Below are 15,453 nucleotides of genomic sequence, written 5' to 3'. Positions count from 1 at the left end.
TATATATATCTGGACAGGAAATAATGTTGAAAAGCCCAAAAATGGGGTTTAAAATCAGCCAAAGTCGCTTTCTATTTCAAATAATTGCTGAACTTGAATCTAATCTAAACCTCTCAGGCGCCTTTCACTAAATTTGTCCTCCCTTTTGTTTTCTGACCCTCTCGCCACTTTGCATCCTAAAGAGTGACTTAACACTGGCGTGCCAGAAGGATTTGTTCTTGCCATGTAATCCTTTACATACAGAAAGCAGGCAGGCAGGCTTGGAGTGTGTGCCGGAGAGATTAAATTATTGTCCTTAAACACCCAGATTTGTTCTTAAAATTGGATGAAGCAGCAGAAATGCAGCGTGACTCTTTGGTCTACAGCGGTCTGTGTCGCCTCTTTGTCTGCAGCCTTGTTACACTGTAAGCATCTCTGTGTTTTAGCCTGCAGACACTTGAAAAAAACAAAACAAAAAAAAACAAAGCAGATATCATTCCTGAAAGAAGGATGGCAAATTCATGTGTAGAGCAATATTCAAATGTATTTGTACACAGACAGCACCGCAGCATGCTCATTCTGCTTTGCATTTGTCCTGACAATGTGGAGGTGGAAGCAACTCACCACACGAGAAAGCGCAGTCACAAATGCAAGGGACACATTGTGCAAAGAACCGTTTCCAGCCGGTCTCCTTCTTCCTGCAGTTGTCTATCTGAGTGCAGCCTCGTTTGGGGGGGCCGAAGTAGCTCTTACCCACGCAGGTGGAGTTGCATGTCCCACTCAGTTCATGCTCGCTGATTTCAATCTGCCCCTGCTTACACATTCCTAAAAGGCAGGTCAAAGAGCGTAAATGTTGATACTGGGTCAGAAAACCTATTGTTGTTGTTGTTTTGTTGCGGTTTGTGTGGACTCACGTAGGCAGATAGGTTTTGGAGTCCAGAGGCCATTAGGCTGACATGATCTGGTAGAGTTTCCAATAAGCCTGAATCCTGAGCGGCAGGTGTACCTCACCACAGATCCCACCCACCAGTCATTACCATACACTGCTCCATTGTAGTCCACATCTGGCCTTCCACAGTTCACTGACACACAGAGAAAAGGAAATGCAGGAAATACAAAGCACAAGACGAAGGTATTTTTAACAAGTGACCTTTTGTTTCTTCGCTCTGATTCTGTGTCTTACCTCTGCACAAGGATTTGTAGCCGAGCCAGCAGCAGCTAGAGTCTCCACAGCGATCTCTCCTCAGCTCCCGGTGCCGCGCTTTACAACCTCCTAAACAAAGCGGGGCTGACCCAGACCAGTATGTGTCATCTATGAAATTCGGCTGGGAAATCCATTCTATCTCACCTGAAGAAGAAAAATACTAAATCATTGGCTTCTTAATACGCAAGGATTGGACAAACATTCATGTATGCCATGACTTAGTAACCAGAAAGTTAGTGAAGAATAGCATTACGGTGTCAGAAAAGGAGATCTTACCACTACCTTCCAGCTCTCCATTCCACTCAGGAAACTGAGATATCCCTCTGTGGATGGACCCAAACAACAACAGGAGCAGCAGTATGTAAAATCTCACAGTTCCCATCTCCTGATGAAGTAGTTTTTCTAAAAAAAATGTTTTAGGTGCACCCAGGAACCAAGTAGAAGCATTATACTACGCCATCACTAGACTATGAAGCCATTAGAATCAGTCCCAGGAGAACAGAGTTCACTCACTGGAGGAAGAGGAAGCAGCGAGAGAGAGTTTAAGTAACGCTTCAACTAAGCTCTGTGTGCTGCCTAATCTTCTACAAACAGCTAATGCTGTGCACTGTTTATCATCCTGGGACTCCACTTGGGCAAAGCTGTGTCACGATTTTGACACCTGATCAAAGGTTTTTATAGGTTTAAAGCAGAAGAGGGATGAAAGAACGACCGTCTCCAAATTGATGAGACGAGTGATGGATAACAGAGGTACTTGTACCTTAAACACAGACGCTTTATCCAATGCGCATCATTCACATTAGGTGGATTAACTAAAATATATGAAATATATATAATTATATAGAATATATTGAGAGAAATATAGAACTTTGTTTTGGTCAGCATGAAAAATTGTAATTGTTTTCTGGGGTTTTTTGTCTTTCTTGTATGAGAAAAGCAGAAAACAAACCTAATGTTGGCCTTGTTGCTTGAAAACAACCTGCTGAAGTTCAAACAAAGGAAAGAAAGATGATTTAAGCGACTTTGAACATAGCATGGTTGTTGGTGCCAGACGGGCTGGTATGAGTTCAACCCTTTTTAGAGTTTACAGAAAATGGTTTGAAAGAGAAAATATCCAGAGAACAGTATTTCTCTGGCTGAAAATGTAACTTTATTATAACCAAGGTATGCAAAAGAGTATCTCTGAATGTACAACTTGACCATCCATGAAGCAGATGGGCTGCAGCAGCAGAAGACCGCACTCTGAGCGCCACTCCTGTCTCCTAAAAACAAGAAAAGCAAGCTAAAATTTCACAGGCTCACCAAAATTGAATAACAAAAGACTGAAAAAGCAACGCCTGGTCTGATGAGCCTGGATTTCCATTGTAACGCATCATGTCACAAAGCTTAAGTCATCTCAAACTGGTTTCTTGAACATGCCCTTAAGTCACCAGATCTCAATCCAATAGAACTCTTTTGAGATGTGGCAGGACGGGAGATTCACATCACGGATGTGCGATGCCTGTGTGATGCTATCATGTCAAACTCTCAGAGAGATGTTTCGAGCACCTTGTGGAATCTAAGCGACAAATAATTAAGGCAGCTGTGCAGGCAGAAGGGGGTCCAAACTGGTACCAACAAGGTGTAACTAATGATGTGGGTGGTGAATGTGGACGTTAACAATACTACAGAGACAACGTTTAGATTTACAGCTCAGTTGAGTTCAGTCAAGACATTTTAGATGATTGAGATGTCAATTATACAGCCGTGTAGATCAGTAACAGAGCTGCAGGAGTGCAATTAGATTTAGCAGGTGGAGCCAAAACAGATGATGAATGTATGTAATACATAAAGAAAAAAGTTCACTCTTAAAAAAATATTACAAAACATAAAAAAAAAATAGACAAAAAGGTTTCACGTGTTTATTCAAGTTTAACTGGGAAAGGTACACACTCTGCGAGATGATAAAGTGAGCCCTCTTAGCTTTAATCCAGATTTTGTTGAATATTAATGACAACACGACGTCCCGTGACTCATGTTCTTAACCTTTAAAGGTTTCAGCTGATGTATCTCTGAATTTGATTGATTGAGAACCCAGCAGGCAGTGCAACATTAGCCTTCAACTGTCTCGACAGATTTTACAGCATGAGACACGAACATCTAACTGAAAACAGTTTAAAATTAAGATGCTACACATTAGCAAATAAACACATAAAATACAGTTTACTTGCCTAATATAGGCTTATATTCAACATGAATCATAACAGTACGTGTTCCTTAATTCAGATGTTATAATTTAAGTAAAGCAGTTCGCTTTCTGTTCAAATCCAAGCCAGGTTTTTGTAGAAGTTCATGAATTCCAAGAAGAGTGTGACTGGGTACTTTGTGCCTGCTCAGGATGTGCATCAAGTCACAGCACCTCCATCTCCTGTTGCTGAGCAGCATCCTGGAGCTGCAGCATTACAGACTCCTCTCCTGCCTGTGACAGTCCTCCAGTGAGGACATACAGCATGCCCTCTTCCTGTCCGCCTTCCTCAGCGCCGACAGTCGAGCCTGGCTCGTCGATCCTCTGCTCTTCCAGCAGCACCCCTTTCAATTCCACCTGCACCTCTGCAGGAGCTGCTCCTTCCTGCAACTCCTGACCTTCCGTCGGCTCGCTGCCGCCGTCCTCCTCCGCTTGCCTGTTTTGTCTTTCTCGCATCAACTGCTCGGTCAGCTCCACGCTCTCGTAGCGAATCAGCTGCAGACGCAAGAAACCATCCTCGTGCTCCTTGTACCTGTCAAGAGCGAATAAAGACTTCAAGCGTTGCAATAGCTATTACTGCAGCTGCTTCACTGCAACACTCACCTGAACCTGGGGTGTCCGGACGGCCACTTAAATTGGTGCTTTTTGTGCAGATGGACAGTTAGGTTGTTGCCCCTAGTGAAACACTGGCCGCACACATGGCACTTGTAGCGAGCTACAAAACTCCCCTGGTTATGGAAATAAAACACAATCATCAATGAAAACATCAAAAATCCCTACTTGAACGCAAGTTTAAACAAACACTCCAAACATCACCTCGTGCTCTCTTTTGTGGTGAATCTTCATGGTGCAAGCGGCTCGAGATGTAAAGCCACAGCCAGGGACGTCACAGTGGAAGGCTGACTCGCTGCTGTGGGTGTCCAGATGTTTGCGCAAGTCGACCAGATTCTTACAGCTGTGAGGTTTTTAAAAAAAAAAAACGGTGGGAGCAAATGTCATTGTCTGTTTAATAACTTAATCCTTAAATTGGTGAAGTTTCAGGGGTTAGGGTACCTGTACTCGCAGTAGTCACAGCTGTATGGCTTCTCGTTGCTGTGGCGGAACTTGATATGGTTGCGCAGTGAAGAGGGCGACGGGCACGTCATGTCACATAATGGGCATTTGTAGTGGCTCACTGTCCCAATAAAGCAGTGGGGAAATTAAATTTGTCTATATTAAGACTACAGAGTTGTTTGTTGGCAACAGGATTTCTTCACTCACTCACAACAAAGTGCATCACATGCTCAGCAGATCAAAAATAGACACTGTGAAGGACTATTTTTATTTTTGGTTGCGTCAAGCCAAGAAATAGTTGTGAAATGCTTCATTTTAAAACTGGATGCTCTCACTATGAAGCAGAAAAGATCCAGAAAGATGCTGATTAACTCATCTGGCTCACAGTCCATCACAATTCCCGGGTTATTGTAATGTGTGACATGCAGAAATAAAGTCTTAGTCTTAAACACAATCTGAGTGAAGACCTGGTAGATGAACAATGTGTGAAAGTTTCACCTCCAAGAGTATGGAACAGATTTGCTTCATACTCCAGGAGTATCATTTTTTGTGAATTGTGTATGGATGGACACCTCATCATGGCATAAGCTCATGTGTAAAAAAAAAAAAAAGCACAATGAAGCATAACTGACCGTGGGTCCTCATGTGGTCCCTCAGAAGTCTTTCTGTTGCAAAACGTTTGGAGCAGTGTGAGCACTGGAACCTCTGACCTATGTGACACGACACAGATTGTTCGATTATTAAAGGTTTTTTTAACATTACTAAGCTTAATTTCATAAATCTGACAGAATCTACCTTCCATGGCGCTCTGTCGTATGATGTGGTCAAACAGCTTTGTATTGTTGGCATACATCCCCCCACAGCCGGGACATGCCACCACCTTTTCCTGAGTGTGGCTGCGCAGGTGCTCTCGCAGCTTAGGACGGCCTTTAGCAGTCGCTTCACAGTCTGAAAATGACAGGCACAAAACCTGGATTCAAAAGTCTGAAATCCTCAGCTCGACACTGAAAATGTACAGCTGTACAATCTTCACTTAACATTTACAGTTGAAAAAAACAACAACAAACACTGTAAGCGTACCTTTCCATCCACAGCGTATCGGGATTTCACAGTCTCCTGTAGGTATCTCTATGCACAGGCTGTGCATTTCCACATGGCGATAAAACCACTCAGGGTTTTCATACGGTGGTTGCTTTAACAGATGTGCATTAAGAGAGTTACAGAGCCACATGTATTATTAGTTTGACTCTACTACACAGATCATTTACAAACTCAGAAATACTGGGTTCAGGAACACTAACAGAGATCTGAACACAGTTCACAGTGCTATCCACAAAAGCAGGTTAAAGCTTTGTCATGCAAAGAAAAAGCCATTTATGAACATAATCCAAAACACTGCCGTCTTCTCTGGGCCAAACCTCATTTATAATCAAGTGAAGCAAAGCGGAGACCTTTTCTGATGTCAGACGAATTAACATTTGCAATTCTTTTTGGAAAACATGGATGTCATGTTCTCTGGAGTGAACAGTGGAGAGACTAGCCAGCTTGTTTTCAGGCTTCGGTTCAAAACCCTAGACCTCTCACGTTATGAAGTAGCATTAGTGTCTATAGAACTGGCAGCATAAGATTTGGGAAAGCTCCATCAATGCTCAATGTATCTGCTACTCTCGTCTTTCACCAGCAGCAGATACAGCAAACTTACTTCACATTCCTCCCAAAGGCAGACAAAATTATCTGGGATTTCAGGGATGATGTTGCGATTGTGGTAGGCGATGGAGCAGTTGCCGATTTTTGGATGGGCACTGAGAACCTGCTGACCCAGCTGCTTTAGTTTAGTGTGATAACAGTGAAAGAACACGTGTCGCCGCAACTCTTCAGATCCCTCCACGGAGCAAAAACCACAGTCTCTCCACAGACAGCTTCTCTCCCCTTTGCACAAAAAGTAAAAGAGACTAGATTAGGAGGAATCATCACTTTGGGCAAAGGATCAGTATGACTTATCTATCTGAATGCCTTGTTTATCATCAGGACTTTGGATGTCAGCAAAGTTAAGTAAATTAATCCAATTCAATATCTAGTGGCCAAATGTTATGAATAAGCAGCTGATGGGTAAAAGCTCTCGTCATTTCTAGTGGTGGTCTAGACGTGCAGTAAGTGAGGCCACACTGGTTAAGGCCTATTGAACCAAATCATTAAAACACGTTCCTGTCCAGCTCCTCACGCTACATCTCCAAAACAAACACCTCAGCTATGGAGGTGCCACACGTACACGAAGCTGCGTTTCACCTCACCCTCTGTTTCTTCTTCCTCCTCCTCCTCTTCCAAAGCACTTAGATGACCCTCCACATGCTTGCAAAAGTTTTCCATCCGATTAAATGATTCCTGGCATGAACCCCACTCACACTCCAGCTTGAGTGCTTTCTTCTGCATTCGCTTGTTAGGAGGCATCTCTCCGAGTCACAACTGGACTAAATGTCAAACGTTTCGCTCCAGGACCGAAGTCGCAAACGCTGTTTGACCATCACCTGACCGCCCAGCAACTAAGCTGCTAGCTTACATTAAACAGTCTCCACAGTGTTGCTGAAACACCAGCAGAGAACTGTTTAATAAGCTAAAAGAATAAATTGTTATAAGCTTCACGACAGCGTTAAAAGAGAGCTCGTATTCATCGGACCTGTTCTTTTTCCGTCCACAAACGCGGGCTGTGCAACAACACCGACGTTCCCCTTGAAACAAAGTTTAGTTAAATAGTTCCTACTCAAAATCCCTTTTTGTATTTACAGTTAACAATTGAAACGGTCTTGGGAAGATATTTACAATAAATCTTCATTTTTATTGACATTTATTAGTCATTTATGCTCCTATCATTTTATTTTATACTACTGGACACTGTGTACATTTTAAAGGCAAAAATATCACCTTACTACACGCTTACAATTATGGAAAACAAGAATTCCACACATCAAAATCAAAGTATTTTGTGCTTTAATCATAAGTTTAGTGATGTCTAACTAAAGATTATGAAAAAGTATTTGGTAAAAGATTTTACTAGAGCACATTTCATTGCACAATTCATTAACAAAGCACAAAATGTTCTGTTTTGAGGTGAGTGACTCTTTGGGTCTTCCATGTCAAACAACCCACAACCTGTTCCCGTTAGGCGTCGCCACAGCGGATCACCTGCCTCAATCTAACCCTAACACTCTTCTCTGTCTCACCAACCTTCTGCATGTCCTCCCTTTCAGCTATTTGTATACAATGGGTAAACAGGTAATGCTAAATTTTTGGTAAAATGTCTGCACTTCAATTGTATATTGATTGCTTGTGTTACAATTCAGCATGAGAGAGGTAAAACCACACAAACTGTGACTTTGTCCCATTTCTGAACTATAACGGAAGCACTTTAAGCACTATAATTTAGCACACTTTCTCCCAAGTATTAATACAACACAATCTTACATCATCATTTTTCCCGTTTTTATTTGATAATCTGTGCCTTCAATCTCAGTAAACAGTTTTGCACTTGTAATTACATTCCTAAATAAAAAAGTCCAGTGCCAGTTGACTTCACGTTGATGCTCTTTCTGAAACCGTTGGGATGATGCTCAGTCCTAAACAACACGGCTATACATTTGATGAAAGAAAAGCAAAGACGATCAGTTATCTTTAATCGGGATGTGCTTTTTCCACAATCAGGACGTGGTCATGTGACTTCATGACCTCTATTTAATCATCTCCTCACACTTTATTGATGACTACACTCCTTTGATATTTTACTGCTGTTCTTCACAACAATCATTTTGTTGTTGCGACTTTTGTTGAGAGGGAAAAGAAACAACCAAGAAGCACTAAATGAGTTTAATATTCCTACCATAACTGCATTAAAGTGTAAGTAGGCACATTTTCTCTCAACAGCAGGTTAAAGCAGTATGTGAACATGTGAATATTTGACCAGTTTTTAGAGGATTTCTACGTTTGCAAGTCAGCGATGTCTGCTACACCGAAGATCAAAACTTGACAGACTTTCTTTTTAAAAACCAAGTATAAAAATATACTTTCAGGGTGAACACGTGGGGTGATTAAGACCCAGTTACATTTCCCTGACTGTAATGACTGAATCCCAGGAGAGCGCTACTGTTGGCATCAAACCATTAGCCGTTCTGCTTGTACATATATATGAAAATGTTGTGGTGAAGTTAAATAAAGCTTTAACTCTTGCTCTGGGTCTTTACTGCAGAAAGAGTCTGAACATGAAAAATGTCAGTGAGGTAGTGGAAACTATTAAAAGGCAAATGAACAGTGAGCCTGTAAAATAGTTCCACAGCAGTATCATATTTTCCTCAGTCAGCACTCCGTCCTCAGTCCCGGTAATCTAGACGTCATAGAAGAGACGGACGAGATGATAACGGATCCCAAAAGCCACTGCGCTGCCCATCACCTGAGTGAGACGCAGAAATGAGAGGCGAGTCAAACATTTTATGGCTGACAATATTCAGGCATATGTGGATACTGCAGGTGCTCTGTTATACCTGTATGACAAGCATGATGACTGTGAGAGTTCTCTCGTGGACGGGTCCGAGTACTTTCAGCACCAGGTTTATTAAGGTCATGTTGTTGCACTCAATAAAATCACCATCCCCCTCATGGCCTCTGCGCACCTCGAGCAGCTTTAATAACTCTGCCACCTGTTGAGGATTAAAGGTTTTATTGTTATCAGCCAGTAAACACAGCCCGACGCATGCTAGTGGTCTGCCTCAGCTGTGTGTGTGTGTGCGCGTTTATACATGATATCCAAACTTGTGAGTTATTATCAACTTCTCCAATTTTTTTAATTAAGCAAATTAATGTATTGGATTAATTAATCTGATTTTCAGGTTGATACATATGGTTCATTGTCATTTTTTTATGTTGCATGTAACCTGTCCCATGGGCATAATTATTATGTGCCAAATCTAGGTGTGCTGCGATGTGCGGTACAACCTGTATGCAGTGCTGTGAAAAACTAAATACTCCCTGTGATTCATTACATCGTAGAACTACTTTTAATTGTTTTCTGTATGGCTTTATCAGTCAGTCACATTAATGTAGAAGAATTCTGGCCCACTCTTATTGCTTGTTGCTTTATCTTTTTTTTTCTAGGTTAGATTTGCTGCTGTTCTTGGGATCATTTGGGTCATGCAACAGAACAGACAGACTTTATAGCCCATCTCAGACTGACGGGCAGCAACAATTGCTTCTCTGCCATTAATGCTTATATCTTTCTCTCATTGGCGTTTTGTTAACAAGCATCTGAATGCTTCACACCAGCAAACTGCCAACACGTCTGCTTTTATAGAGGCGCTCACACTTGATGATGAACAATTAATCAAGCGCATTTGATCAGCAGCACCTGGCTGCTATTTACCCTGTTATTTTTTTTATGGAAGCAGTCAGTGCAGTGAGTATTTTACGGGACTCTGTCATACAGTGTATGAGAAAATGTGTTCTGCGTCACAACCAAATAATGCGTCTGGGTTTTAATAACGGACGCTGACAGCGCGAGGCAATTGGAGCAGAAACAATCAGCTTCATTGCCCAAAGCAATTAGATAATTATATTCATAAAGATTTCCTCATTTCATCTTATCAAAAGTCTGGATTTGGTGCTTTCCTCTTTGAGTTGTGATGGGACAAGACCAGCAGCTGACATGATTTACAGCTTAGTTTAGGAGAATTTCTATTAAAGCATGGGAATACTCAAACAGAGAATACGCAAAAGAAAAGCTTTACCGTCAAAATGAGGTGGCCTAACTTAGAGAGGTCCTTTGTTTTGAATTTAGAGTAGCTCATCCCCAGCTTGCCATTTTCTGGGTTCAACCTTTAGTTAGAAGGAGCATTGGAAGAAAGAAAAAGTTGAGCAATACACATATCAACAGGGTATAATCGTATATAAATGATGTTCATAATCAGGCAGTCACCTCGGGAGCCGGTGCCTGGGACAGGGGATTATGTGAAACAGCTGTGGTACGGAGTAGACAAAGTTAACCACTTGAGGAATGAAGAACAGCAGCATTGTTTTGCTGAAGTGTCCCAGGATGCCGACTACAGCAAAGGTCATCCCAGCAAAGTAGCAGAAAGTATCTCCCACAAACACAGATGAAGGGTACCTGTGACAAAACAGATTACAATCACCATGCTAGAGGGGGACTTGCACATATAGCTCTTTGTTTTTGATTGCAGAAAATATATGTTAACTTTCCCGAGTTCGGTAGACTTATCTTACCAGTTGTGGTACATAAGCGCTAATGTGGTGAAGAAGAACGGTATCATGAAGTAGAGGGAGAAAACGTGGTCATCGCGGTAATCTCCTAATAATAAGAAGAAAGCGCAAAGAACCACATGTTACACAAAATATGTCCAGCTTCTGCACACGTGTGACGGGAAATGAAAACGCATACCGCTGAGCTCCAGAAGGTTAAATATGATGATGGAGCCCGAGATAAACAGAGCTTGGCCTGATTCGATCCCGTTGATGCCTGCTAGGATGTTGATGGCGTTTGTGCAGAATACAGCAAGCATTCCCATGTAGACATAGTACAGGATGCCTGCAGAAGAAATGACGAAACACCATTTAAAGGAAGACTTCAAAGCAGTGAATCCAGACAAAGAACAGCGGACAACCACACAACTCACCCAAATCCAAGTGTAGTCCGAGCAGTGCTCTGAAGGGCTTGGGGACCACTATGACAGTGTTGCCAAAGTTGGTAAAATAGACCATGAGCAGTGGCAAGGAAGCCATGGTGGGAAGCAAGAGCTTGTGTCTCCACCGGAGGTTGAGCACATCATCGGCAAAACCAAGGAAGATCATGCAACAGATGGCCAGAAGTGCACCGATGAGCTGTACAAACTGGCAAAAACAACGCACACAAAGGTCAGACGTGAGGTTCAGACTGGAAAGAAACACGGGGTCATTGCACATCAGTGTACTCACCTCATCATGTGGGAAGCCCATGCACTGATCTCCAACGAAGCAGCTGAGGAAAGGCACTGGGATGAAACAGAAAAGGATGATGAGGAAGACAGTCCCACTGATGACTCCTTGAGACTCTGGACTGTAAAGAAAGGGGAGTGAAAAGGAAAACAATTTATTATCATATTTTACTGAATATGTCATTTAAGCTGAAAGCCGTGTAGCTAAAAGGACAGACAGGGAAACGACTCACACTTCCTTTTTGGATGTTTTGTTTAGATCCACTCCGTATAATCTGGCTGATATGAAATGATCTTTGAAAGCCGGAATGAGTTTCAGTGTGGCCAAGCAGCCGAGCACAGACATGAAGCAGTTGATGACCAGCGGAAGGACGGGTATGGGTGACATTATTTCGGGCTTTTTGGCGAATTGGTTTCTGCCAGATCGAAATCACGTTTGTAGCTATTGTGACGCCGCTTCCCTGCGGGCGGGCGACGGATTGGCTCTGACTGTGATCACCGAGGTACGAGAAACATATCAAGCCATCATTTCAGAACAAAAGGCGTCTCTGTAATTCCACGGTCAAAAAAAATCCACAAGTCTATAAGTCCTCGAGTCACAGTGGTAATCCATACCATCTGTCATTACGACTTGTAAATTTTATTAGCTCTGCATTGCCTGGCTGTCTAAACTCCACGTCTGACATTAGTTCAACCGTTAAGTCAAACGACATACAACGAGATGGGACTTCCGATTGAGGTTTTCAAAATAAAACGTTATTGGCCCATAACGTCTCTCTCTCGAACCCGTTTTTAACTCTAAAATGAGCTTTCAATAGAATAAAATACCTATTGTGTGTAAGTTTCAATGTTTGCATTATTTACAGAATATCTGAAATTTTGATAAGTTTTTGAGAGATTTCTGTATACTCTTATTGTATAAAGTATACAGAAAATACCAACTTTGACTTCCGACATCTGTATTGACGCGGAAGTGAAATCTTCTTCTTCGGTACATAATTTTTCGCACATACGTCATTTTTATGATAAAATTCTGCCACCTGTTGACAAAACAAATGCTTTCTCTCTTTTGTATAATGTATATTTTTCTTCTGTTGCTGTTTAGTAATATTGTTGTAGGCTATAGGTTATGTTGCATATATTTATTTCTTCTCTATTCATTTTGATATTATAATAGTAAAACCTTCCCAAGTGAGGGACTTATCTCATCATATCATATCTTTAATCAATACTGAAAATTGATTTCATATATATATATATATATATATATATATATAAAGTGAAGAATTAATTTGAAACTTTAAATGGCCTTAATTGAGAAAAGTGAATTGGTACTGTCTCTTTCCTATCAGAAAAGAGACAAAGAAAATCTGAGAACATAGAACCAACTGCTGTATACTCCAGTAAAGTCATGCTACACACCTTCAGCAGCCACTTTTTATGTATGCATGTTCAAGTGCTTGCTAATCCAAACATCTAATTATCCAATCACATGTCAGCAGCTCAAAGCATTTAAACATGTAGATGTCTGTGAAGGTTCTCAGCCATCCAGGTCATTGTAGTCTAAGGAGCTTGAAAATAAAAGTGTCTGGACTTCTTTAAGTTGCTTGAAGATGGTGAAGAGTCCCCGATGTAGACATCACGAAGACAGCCTATTGAAGTTCAAACTGAGCATTAGAATAGTGGAAGAAAGGTGACTGAAACTGGTTGTTGGTACCAGATGGGCTGGTCTTCACAGTCTGGATTTCAGTCCAGTAAAGGACATTTTAAGGGAAATCTGGATGAGCGAATGACAAACCTGCAGCAACTGTGTGGTGCTATTATTTCAATATGAAGCAAAATCTCAGAGAAATGTTTCCAGCACCTTGTTAAACCTGCATCATGAAGACTTAAAGCAGTTCTGAAGGGTTAATTAGTGTTACAATTTGAAAAATGTTTTAAGTGATCTGATTACAGTAAAAAGGTGAGGTGTGAGAATGACTTTCCTGATATGAGAACTGCACCAAAGCCATTGAGATAAAGTAGCATTAAGGGAAGTGAGAGATCTGTAGCTCTGAATGACAAATGAGCTAAAAACTGTTCTGACGAACTGTGAGATTCAGATGAGATTCGACACAATACAAAATGTCTTTAGTAGTGAAGTATATATAGAAACAACACATAGTCATTACTAGTATCCACTTGGCTTGCTGCCTGTATATTGGAGCTTTACCCTGGTGGATGAGAGTGTTTGTTCACTGCACCTTCAGATCAGGGAACAGGTCCTGACTGTCATCTGCGCTTTTGTGCCGAATGACAGTTTAGAGTACCCAGCTTTCTTGGAGTACATGGGTGAGGCGCTTGAGAATGCTCCACCTGGGCACGCCATCCTCTTAGTGGGAGACAATGCTCATGTGAGCAATGACAGTGAGACCTGGCGGGGCATAATTGGATGTAACAGCCTGCCAGATCTGAAGCCCTGTTCTGTTACTGGACTTAACAAACACCATGTCCATAAGTGCACATGGCACCAGGACACCCTAAACTGCAGGTCAATGATGAATTTTGTAATTGTATCATCAGATCTGCAGTCATATGTTCTGGACACTCAGGTGAAGGGAGGTGTGAGTTGGTAACTGATCACCACCTGGTTATGAGTTGGATCAGGTGGCGGGGGAAGATGCTGGACAGACCTGGGGCGCCAAAACATATAGTGTGGGTGCGCTGCCAACACCCGGCAGAGGTCCCAGGAGAGCTTTGACAACGTTCCGAGGGAGACTGGGGACATTGAGTCTGAATGGATCATGTTCAGCACCTCCATTGGTGAAAGTTGTGCACTGAGCTCTGGCCGCAAGGTGGTTGGTGCTTGTCGTGGTGGTAACCCCTGAACCAGATGGTGGACACTGGAGGTGAAGGGAACCATCAGGCCTCTGAAGTCCCACAGGCTAACTGGCTTGGTTAGCCTGTGGGACTTCAGAGGCAGCTGATAAGTACCGACAGGCCAGGCAGAATGCGAATTGGGCAGTGGCTGAAGCAAAAACCCGGGTTTGGGGGGAGTTTAGAGAGGTCATGGAAAAAGACTTTCAGACTGCCTCGAAGAGATTCTAGCAAACTGTCAGGCGACTCTATTATTTGGTGGTGGAAGAAATACTTGAGGAGCTCCTTAATCCCACTGACACTTCTTCAGTGGAAGCAGAGTCCAGGTACGAGCGGGACGACTCGTCCATCAACGGGGCAAGGCAACTGAGGCAGTTAAACAACTTCCTGTGGCAAGGCCACTGGAGTGGACAAGGTTCACCAGAGGCCATAGGTAAGGGTAGGGACGTAGACTGACATATGGTGCATATGAGTCTTCGCCATGTGAGAACAGCATACAGTAAACACAAAGACATTTTGCCCTTCAATGACTTGGTAACTGATTATTTAGAAACACAGAACCTGATTTTGTATTTAGCTGATGAAAGTCACAAAAAGCAAACATGCACTATGAAAAATGCCTGAGCATTTTTTGTGTTGACTGTCACATCTATTTTATTTATTGCCTATAGCACATATAAAGAACAAAGGCTGTCTTTTAAAGCGACAGGCACATTTATATTCCTGGTCTCCAAAAACAAACACTATATAAGAATTTGAAAGGTGTGTTTTGTTGTATTAACTAATTGTGATTTAGTGCTAATTACAATGGGTTCAGAATTTGCAAATTAATGCTGATTCGCCCCATAAGTCATGACACACTACTCTCCCTAATCTGCCTTTATAGGTTAGAAGTATTAGTATTGGTATCAGCGAGACTGGCCCTGTGTTTACTTGGTAGCAGATCGATGCCAAGTAAATAAGTATGGCACAGTTCTACATTCAATTGACAACATATTTTTAGATAATGAATGACATCTATCCTTATAAAGAATTACTTAGAGTATGATTCAGTATTAATGAGAACATGTGCTCATTTTGCGCAAACAGAAATTCTTGCTTAATGTTGAGAAATGGATGAAACCAAAGATTTCCTCAATCCCCACAGTACAGCATCTGGTTTGATTTGA

General features: G+C 41.9%; 2 protein-coding genes across 2 annotated transcripts; both read right to left on the bottom strand.

Moving 5' to 3' along the window:
• Window positions 1-3,070: 3,070 nt before the first annotated feature.
• LOC120734223 (histone H4 transcription factor) lies at window positions 3,071-7,171 on the bottom strand. The gene is made up of 9 exons (XM_040032883.1): window positions 6,752-7,171; window positions 6,163-6,389; window positions 5,541-5,652; window positions 5,256-5,408; window positions 5,093-5,170; window positions 4,461-4,581; window positions 4,224-4,362; window positions 4,011-4,135; window positions 3,071-3,939 (listed from the first exon to the last, which is right to left on the bottom strand). The coding sequence occupies exons 1-9, from the start codon at window positions 6,906-6,908 to the stop codon at window positions 3,573-3,575; spliced, it is 1,479 nt and encodes a 492-aa protein (XP_039888817.1). The 5' UTR covers window positions 6,909-7,171; the 3' UTR covers window positions 3,071-3,572.
• Window positions 7,172-7,920: 749 nt separating this feature from the next.
• dpagt1 (dolichyl-phosphate (UDP-N-acetylglucosamine) N-acetylglucosaminephosphotransferase 1 (GlcNAc-1-P transferase)) lies at window positions 7,921-12,143 on the bottom strand. Its single transcript, XM_040032885.1, has 9 exons — window positions 11,662-12,143; window positions 11,430-11,550; window positions 11,132-11,345; window positions 10,897-11,043; window positions 10,722-10,806; window positions 10,417-10,605; window positions 10,229-10,316; window positions 8,990-9,145; window positions 7,921-8,898 (listed from the first exon to the last, which is right to left on the bottom strand). The coding sequence occupies exons 1-9, from the start codon at window positions 11,814-11,816 to the stop codon at window positions 8,833-8,835; spliced, it is 1,221 nt and encodes a 406-aa protein (XP_039888819.1). The 5' UTR covers window positions 11,817-12,143; the 3' UTR covers window positions 7,921-8,832.
• Between the last annotated feature and the right edge of the window lie 3,310 nt (window positions 12,144-15,453).

The sequence above is a fragment of the Simochromis diagramma genome, unplaced genomic scaffold, assembly GCF_900408965.1.
Source record: "Simochromis diagramma unplaced genomic scaffold, fSimDia1.1 OVJJ01000216.1, whole genome shotgun sequence".
NCBI classification, from domain to species: Eukaryota; Metazoa; Chordata; class Actinopteri; order Cichliformes; family Cichlidae; genus Simochromis; species Simochromis diagramma.
This window is presented reverse-complemented; position numbering and strand designations above follow the sequence as displayed.